Source organism: Festucalex cinctus, chromosome 11 (genome assembly GCF_051991245.1).
Source record: "Festucalex cinctus isolate MCC-2025b chromosome 11, RoL_Fcin_1.0, whole genome shotgun sequence".
Lineage (NCBI taxonomy): Eukaryota > Metazoa > Chordata > Actinopteri > Syngnathiformes > Syngnathidae > Festucalex > Festucalex cinctus.
The window spans coordinates 21,234,357-21,243,341 of NC_135421.1; the positions used below are offsets into that span (position 1 = coordinate 21,234,357).

The following is an 8,985-nucleotide window of genomic DNA, read 5'->3' on the forward strand; positions in this document are numbered from 1 at the left end:
TTTCAATTTTTTACGATTCGATTCACTTCAATTCAATCTGATATTAATTAATTATGGAACACCAATTATTAAATATCGACATGATAAAAATGCCACAAAACATTAAATTCTGAATAACATTTTACGGCGGTAGTATCTGGGTAAATGATTTTGTTTATTAATCAAAGTAACGTGTTTTGTGTAACCACTCAGCAAGAATGAGATGAAAATATTTTCATAATTCAAATTCAACAATTGTAAATCTGAATTAAAATGATTCTAAATTGTCTTAAAGTGCAAATAAATCTGGTCTTTCATAAATGTAAGAAAATGCTTTTAATTTCATGTAAACAGTAAATTTCAGGGAAACGGTAAAATACGGTAAAAATGGTAAAATTCTATTTTCTTATAAATTTATTGGAAAAAGAGCTTTTAAAACAATCAATTCATGATTTTATGAATTAATAATGGGCTCGAAAAGGAAAATCGATCTGATTATTCTTTTTTTAAACCCAATCCTAGTCATTGTACATTTTAAGAATTAGAAACACAGTCTGAATAGGTGCATGATGTAGCCATGTACTGTCACTATATATTTATAAACAATACATATCTATACTTTTATATAAGTACAGGGTGAGAGTACTTTCACCAACCGAAGCTACAAAAAGTTTGGCTAAATTCAATTGTTGTGAAAGAGTGGGTGTTTTTATCTCCACCCTCTCAGTAGAGACGGGCTGCTTGAGGAATGAGGACATTTTTGTAGAATTTGGAAATATCACGACCCAGTTTTGACTTTGGCTGTGTGTAACGGCAGAACTTTGGTGTTATTTTGACAATCCCCCCCCCTCATCTTCTGTCAACAACGATGGGAGCGCCGTGGCTGACCGCAGGCTGCGTGCTTGTGCTGTTGCTGTGCGGGCTGTCCTCACACGCCGACCTAAAGCTCGACTTTTGCCAGCCCATCTCCGTCCCGCTGTGCGCCGATATTCCCTACAACAAGACCATCATGCCGAACCTCCTGGGCCACACCGCCCAAGCAGACGCGGCTGCGGCGATGCGCCGCTTCGAGCCCCTGTTGCAGGCCGGGTGCTCGGCGGATCTCAAGTTCTTCCTGTGCAGCGTGTACGTTCCAGTGTGCACCGTTCTGGAGGAACCCATCCCCCCTTGTCAGCCCCTGTGTGAGCATGCACGCCGCGGATGCGAAGCCAATATCACCGCGATAGGCTTCGAGTGGCCGGAGAAGATTCGCTGCGAGAAGTTCCCGGTGGGCGGATTGTGCGTGGGCAACGTTGGCCCAGTCTGACATACGCCGGGGACTCTATTATTTCAGCTTCAGCTTCTTTGTCCAAATAACTTTTTATGAACAAAAATATACAACTTTACTCTCATAATATTACTTTAATCTCATAATGTTGGACTTTATTTTCATGTAAGATTACTCCTTCAATCTCATAGTCTGTCTTCCCTTTGTAGAAAAATATTGCCCAAAGATGTCTCTACAATAGCCTTTTTATTTGACCATTTATGACTGAAAGATCTTCTAATTAATCGATTAACACCTTTTCTGTTCACAATGAGTACTCCTGAAAGCCTCTGGCCAATAGGCTGGATTCGGGATTTCCCGCCCTATGTTTGTGGATGTGACGTTATGTGCGCATTGGGTACGTGCAGGAAGGTGTGTTTCATTTGTTGGCCACAGGTGGCAATAGCGATTCGAATTTAAATTTTTTGCGTTCAGCAGCTTTAAGAAAACATTTTTTTGGGGGGGTGCATATGCTGCAAAGCACATTTGTATTAATTGTTACATGTATATGCTTACAAATTATCATGTAAATGAATGCCCCAGTTTTGAGCCCTTTTCTGTTGAAAACAGCCTCTTGATTTGCTTTTTGGAGACATTCTTAGCTTTTGGTTATGTGATGTTTCTATTATTAGAGATACTATTTTTACTGCCTGTTATCTTATTATGCAAGAGTCACGTTAATCACTTTGACATGTGTTTTATCATTTTATTTGCTCCACACCAATTTTAGCTGTGACACACACACACACACTCCCATTTATGTTAAAAATATTTTCTTTTGAAGACCAAAACAATGTTTTTTGCAAAATGTGGCCGTGTTGTAAGTTTGTGTAGCGGTTAGCAGTAGCACGTTTGTAGTACATACAAAATCTAAAACTATTTGTGGAAAAACTTGTATGCCATATGTGATACATGGACATACAATCGGGGTTGAAGGTGGTCCCCAAGTGCCCATTCCACAATTGCTGAGTTTACATCATCCGCAAGTGGAGATCTTCTTGCAGTTTTTTTTTTGTTTTTGTTTTTTTAATGTACTTTGCGCTGATCTCCTGCAAGACTTGCACTGAGCACCAAAATTGGACCCTTTAACCAATCCAATCGTGAGGCTTGACTACAAGTGAAGAGTGAAAAACACAAGTCAACCTAAGTTTTCTTGTTTATACACAGAATAAATCTCTTTCAGATTCTGACAAACTGCTTTTGCGGGTTACCAATCCCTGGACCCTTTTAGTGCATTTCCATACATTGACTTGTTTGGAGGCTCACTGAGAGCAGGGAACTTCACTGACTTTTTTGGGGGGGTTCAGCGTCACCCCAACTAGATCTCCCACTCTTTTCTCCCCCTGCCTCCCCGACCTCTTCTCTTCTTCCTTTCCTGTCCCCCTCCCCCCGACGCCGACCTACCCCCACATCCTTTCATCCCACTCAGGCAAGAAACCAAATGCGGAGAGGCCAACAAGAACCGCCTACACCACCCCTCACTTTGTGGCCTGTGTGTGCGCGAATCGATTGTGTTGTAAATTCAATCTAGTGTTTTTTCCCACATTGGTTGTTGCTGAAGGTCTTGCAGCGGCCTGTTGGGATAATGGCCGCTTGCTTAGAACTTTAGATATTTGAGACACTTTACCACAGTTGCCTGGGACTTAAAAACGAAATAGATAGATAGATAGATAGATAGATAGATAGATAGATAGATAGATAGATAGATAGATAGATAACCCATTGGTTTCAGTAGAAAACTAAACTTTGGCCTCTACTCTGTGTCACTTTGTTGAGAACTTGGTATGAGTCGTAATTGTGATTATTTCAGTAAAAATCTCTGGTGTAATTTAATTACTGTAGCATATTTTCCTCCAACGGGGAGTAAACGGCCAATCAGCGACGAGTCCTGTAGGAAAACAAGTGCCGCGATTGGCTGAGACGCCGCAGTCGGTTTCCAGGCGCCCCGCGGCTTGCTGAAGAGGGGGAGGGGGGGTCTTGTGAATGGAGGGGTGCCTTGAAACCGACCGCGGTGACGAGAACGAGCGAGCCTGCGGACTTCCAACCGCCTGGAGAAGCCGACACTCGGACTAGTCGAGCCACAAAAGATGGTAATTTAGGAAGATTTTTTTTTCCGCGTTTTTCCACCGAAGCACCGAGCACACCTGGCGATCACAGATTCCCGTCGTGTTCTTTTTCCACCCCCCCTGAAAAGAGCTGGACGTGTATGCCCCCTCCTCACACCGGAGAAGTGAGAGTGGGCTGCTTGGAGTCACTTACAAAGACCATCAAGAAGTCATGACACGACGGAGGATTTATTTGGATCAAACTGTTTGAAATAAACCCGAAATCGATCGTGGGTGGACCCGCTCGAGTTCCACGGACTAGCAGCGACTCGCGGGGACGTTAAATGTAGATTTGCGACGCTTTTTGGGACCCTTTTTGAGTCGCCCTACTTGGATCAAAGTTTTTCCTTCCTTCCCTCCCCCTCCCCCTCCTCCTCCTCAACTATGGCGGCGGCCAGGTCCACCACTGGCTCCGTGCTTGTGCGGATCATGTGGCTGCTGTGCGGAGCGTCCTTCTCACCCGCTTCTGCTCAACATTACAACAGCGAGAGCGGAATCTCCATCCCGGAGCATGGATTTTGCCAGCCGATCTCCATACCTCTCTGCACCGATATCGCCTACAACCAGACCATCATGCCGAACCTCCTGGGCCACACCAACCAAGAAGACGCGGGGCTGGAGGTGCACCAGTTCTACCCGCTGGTGAAGGTGCAATGCTCGGCCGATTTGAAATTCTTCCTGTGCTCCATGTACGCTCCCGTGTGCACGGTTCTGGAGCAGGCCATCCCGCCGTGCCGGTCCCTGTGCGAGCGCGCGCGGCAAGGGTGCGAAGCCCTCATGAACAAATTCGGTTTCCAGTGGCCCGAGAGACTTCGCTGCGAGGGGTTCCCGGTGCACGGGGCCGGAGAGATCTGCGTGGGTCAGAACGCGTCGGAGCCCAGCAGCCCGGGCTCCTCGTCTTCTCCGTACGCGCCCGAGCTGGTGACCCTCCCCCCCAGCTTAGGCCGACCCAAGCCCCCGCCGCACAACCAGTACCCGGAGTTCTCCTGCCCTCTGCAGTTGGACGTCCCGTCCTATCTGGGCTACAAATTCATGGGGGTGAAAGACTGCGGGGCGCCGTGCGAGCCCACCAAGCCCACCGGGATCATGTACTTCCGAGAGGACGAGGTGAAATTCGGCCGGCTCTGGGTGGGCATCTGGTCCATCCTGTGCTGCGTGAGCACGCTGTTCACCGTGCTCACCTACCTGGTGGACATGAGGCGCTTCCGCTACCCCGAGCGGCCCATCATCTTCCTGTCCGGCTGCTACTTCATGGTGGCGGTGGCCTACGCGGCGGGCTTCTTCCTGGAGGACAAGGTGGTGTGCGTGGATAAATTCAAGGAGGACGGCTACCGGACGGTGGCCCAGGGGACCAAAAAGGAGGGCTGCACCATCCTCTTCATGGTCCTGTACTTTTTCGGGATGGCCAGCTCCATCTGGTGGGTCATCCTGTCCCTCACGTGGTTCCTGTCGGCCGGCATGAAATGGGGCCACGAGGCCATCGAGGCCAACTCGCAGTACTTCCACCTGGCCGCCTGGGCCGTCCCCGCCATCAAGACCATCACCATCCTGGCCATGGGCCAGGTGGACGGCGACGTGCTGACGGGCGTGTGCTTCGTGGGGATCTTCAACGTGGACGCCCTGCGCGGCTTCGTCCTGGCCCCGCTCTTCGTCTACCTCTTCATCGGCACCTCCTTCCTGCTGGCCGGCTTCGTGTCGCTCTTCCGCATCCGCACCATCATGAAGCACGACGGCACCAAGACGGAGAAGCTGGAGAAGCTGATGGTGCGCATCGGCGTGTTCAGCGTGCTGTACACGGTGCCGGCCACCATCGTCATCGCCTGCTACTTCTACGAGCAGGCCTTCCGGGAGCACTGGGAGCGCACCTGGCACATGCAGACGTGCAAGCGCTTCGCCGTGCCGTGCCCGCCCGGCAACTTTGCCCCCATGACGCCCGACTTCACCGTCTTCATGATCAAGTACCTGATGACCATGATCGTCGGGATCACCTCGGGCTTTTGGGTCTGGTCCGGCAAGACCTTGCAGTCGTGGAGGAGGTTCTACAAGCGCCTTAGCAACGGTAACCACGGAGAGACCACCGTGTGAAGGTGCACAAAAAAACACAAAAAAAAATGGAGAAATGAGGTCAGATAGCTTTCAATTTTATACTATTTTTGGACATATTTTTCTATTTGCGACAAGTCAGACAGAACTTTTCTCCTCTCTATATTCGATATTCAATGGAAGAATCTGCAGTTTTCTTTTAAACAGTCGCAGAACTCTTTTTTTGTTTTTGTTTTTATTTTAAACACATAAGCTCGCTGTCATTAACACCGGACTTGAAGTTATCCCTTTTTTACTCACTCACTACATCCTTATTGTGTTCCATGTTGAATGTACGTCGTGTGTCCGCCAAACAAGACTGATGGGCCTCAACAAAGTGCCAAGTTGCAGCCAAAAACAGGTCCAAGGACTGTGAATGGTTACCTGAATTCGATATTTTAAGTTACTCTGCTTCTAGACTGAAATGCTTTAAGTTGTGTGTTAGAAACAAAAATGCAGCAGCTCTTGTTGCCAAGTGGCTTCACACAATTCTCAATGAAAACTTTTGCCTTTTTTTCCCCCTCCCTCTTTTTACGTCTTTCCCCCACATTGAATGTTCACTCCGAAGGTGAATGAAGTTTTCCGTTTGTGTTAGTTTGCACAAGGTTTTTGAAAGTGACAAGTGACTGTTACACTACGAAAGGCTTGTTCGGCTTAGATGTTACCGTGGCGACCTAATTCCCCATTTTGAGCCACGTTGGTCGGTTTCCACCATTCCTCAACTGTCCAGTGCCGTTTGAGCGCTCCTTCACCACTGTTGACCTCTTTGAGCAACTACATTTTATAAACCTCTTAACTAGTCGTGATGTTTTTTGTGTCCCGTTTTTTGTTTATGAACTCATCGGTACCATGAAATGGGCGGATTTCCCTTTTAAGACTTTTGGAGACCACACACACGCACACACTTAACACACAAACATGGGCCTCAGCGCCGTCTGTGTGTGTGGTCCCTTCATTGGTGGACCCCCGATCAGAAAGACTGTAATAGGTTTCTTCTGTGGGAAGTGGAAATGGTGCTTGAGAATTTTTGAATGTTTATTCTTGCTTAGATAAAGACGATTGTTCACACTTTAAGCCTGCCATTCTTTATTGTGGTTACATTTAGACGTGTTAATGGATCTTAGGGGGTGATTTAAAAAAAAAAGTTGTTTAACATAATATGACTGAACTTTTCCATACAGAGCGATTGCGCATGTGCTTTATGTTCCGCGAGTGTGCCATACAGAAGCTATGTTTCTGTTTTTGCGTGCCTGATCCGAAATGTCAGAAAAAGCACAGACAAGCTTAAAAAAAAAGAAAAAAAAAGGGGGGGGGGGATTCACTAGGGTTTGAGTGTTGAGACATTACCTCGCTGTGTTCGTCAGCCAGGCAGTTGTCACTAGTATGCGCGTGTACTTGTCCTATTTGCATGACCTCGAAATGTTTACCGGTTCATAATGTTGGACTAATGGACATGAACCAAGTGTCTTATGAAATAACTCCACTATATAGACTGATGTATTTTTATTTTATTTTTTTTCAGGGCCGTTACAGATTTTTTTTTTTTTTTTTTTTCAGGGCCGTTACTGATCTTTAGTAGTCAAGGAGACCGATAACCGATATTTGGAGCAGATATCCATTTTTACTAAAAGGAAAAATATTGGCGTCAAATTTTTCAAAAACTACAAACTCCAACTTTATCGATGATTGTTAGTATAAAGGGATAGTTCACTTATTTAGCCCATTATAGTAATAAAAAGTTCATATTTTGTCTATAATTAATTTTATACTTTCATTATTTTTCACGTACAATTAGTACCTTTAAAAACACATTTTGCAACTTGGTGTCGACTGAAAATGACATCACAAGGGCTCAGGTAACCAATCACCTGTTTTCTAGGTTTGCTCATGTGACATTCACAAGCTGAGCTGTGATTGGTTAGCTGAGCCCTTGTGACGTCATTTTCAGTCGACAGCAAGTTGCAAAATGTGTTTTTAAAGGAACTAATTGTACATGGACAAAAAAATGAAAATATCAAATTTATTAAAGGCAAAATATTAATGTTTGACTACCAAAATTGGCTAAATAAGTAAAGTATCCCTTTAAGTCTATGGAACAACTCTTATGATTAGCAAAATGTTGGAGTTATTTATCATAATTTAAAAAATTCTAACATAAAGTTGAGCGACCTCTCAAGGCCATCATTGTGTCTTTAAAAAGTTAAATAAAAATTTAAAGCTCCCTCAAGTTATCCAAAATTTCAAAAATATCTGAAATGTATTTTTTTTAAATTTTTTTTTAACTTATCATAGTTTTAATTTCAAACAAAAACAGAAGATGCAGAGAGTTCCCAGTGTCAGGAGTATCATAAAGTCAACTGAAAATTTCAATAGATAGTTTCCTGATGTTAACACAGTTTTAAATTGATCTATTATCGGCTGTACGATTCTTCAAAATATGCGTTTTACAGGAGAGTACTGCTAAAACGTGTAATCTGAGTATATATTTTTTGTTTTTAATTATATTGTAGACACTAGACTTTGAGGTAGGTATTGAAAATGTTTCAATCCACTTGAGCCTATTAGGACCACAAATTAAAATAATAAAATAACAGGTCTGTGGAGGAAAATCAACCATATCGGTGCATCATCATCTTTTTTTTTTTTTTTTTTTTTGATCATGTTGCACATATTTGTAAATAACGCAAAGATAGAGTTTAAGATGGAACACCCATCGCACAAACTATAATCTCAACACACTAGACTGCATACAATCCTACACTACATATTGTACATACTCATTTTTGTAGCAACATCTTAAGCAGTTGACGTTAAACAAATCCCCATATGTGTGAGTGACGCCCATTTTGTTTTTGTATCATTTCAGATTTATACATGTATGTGTGCGCGCGTGCCTGTGTATTGGAACATTATGCAAATTATCCATTTAACACGCCCAACTTCTATATTGTATTTATGGGGATGATCATCTTTTTTTCTTTTTTAATCTTGGTTTTTAAATCTTATGCCTGTACAGTCCGAATAAACGTGATAAGGTTTGTAAAGTGTCGTGTGGCCTTTATGGTTTTGTACGGGAATTTGATACCTTACTGACACTTCGCCCGCTACATATCGGGTTGCGCTGAAGTTGTTTTGTCAATAGAGGGTTCATTTTTTTTCACGGCCGACATTTTGGACTCTTCTGACATCTCAGGCAAAACAGTCCTGTCCGAGACACATGACTGTGACACAGAGGCGACATTGTGAACCGTCTTAAACGAAAATGTCGCCTGGCCAGACTGTGAACAATGCATCTTTAATGCTTCGTGTTACTGCTGCTCCGGCTGACAAATATTTTCTTTTAAATTCATGATCTGATTCAATTTTCCACCATTTTGTGTGCTACGTAAACACAAAAATGCTTGACGCAATGTACGCTACAGTAATTTCATATTCACTAATTGTAAGCTATGTCATTTTAGTTGACACCAGCATCAACAAGTATTTACTGATTCAAATATACAGTGGATATAA

General features: G+C 44.0%; 2 protein-coding genes across 2 annotated transcripts; both read left to right on the forward strand.

Annotated features, from left to right (window-relative positions):
- Positions 1-764: 764 nt before the first annotated feature.
- On the forward strand, positions 765-2,374 carry LOC144030367 (frizzled-7-like). The gene has a single exon (XM_077536599.1). It carries the CDS (start codon positions 848-850, stop codon positions 1,283-1,285), a length of 438 nt encoding a protein of 145 aa, XP_077392725.1. The 5' UTR covers positions 765-847; the 3' UTR covers positions 1,286-2,374.
- A 912-nt stretch (positions 2,375-3,286) lies between these two features.
- On the forward strand, positions 3,287-6,540 carry LOC144030366 (frizzled-7-A-like). The gene has a single exon (XM_077536598.1). It carries the CDS (start codon positions 3,775-3,777, stop codon positions 5,473-5,475), a length of 1,701 nt encoding a protein of 566 aa, XP_077392724.1. The 5' UTR covers positions 3,287-3,774; the 3' UTR covers positions 5,476-6,540.
- Positions 6,541-8,985: the final 2,445 nt, after the last annotated feature.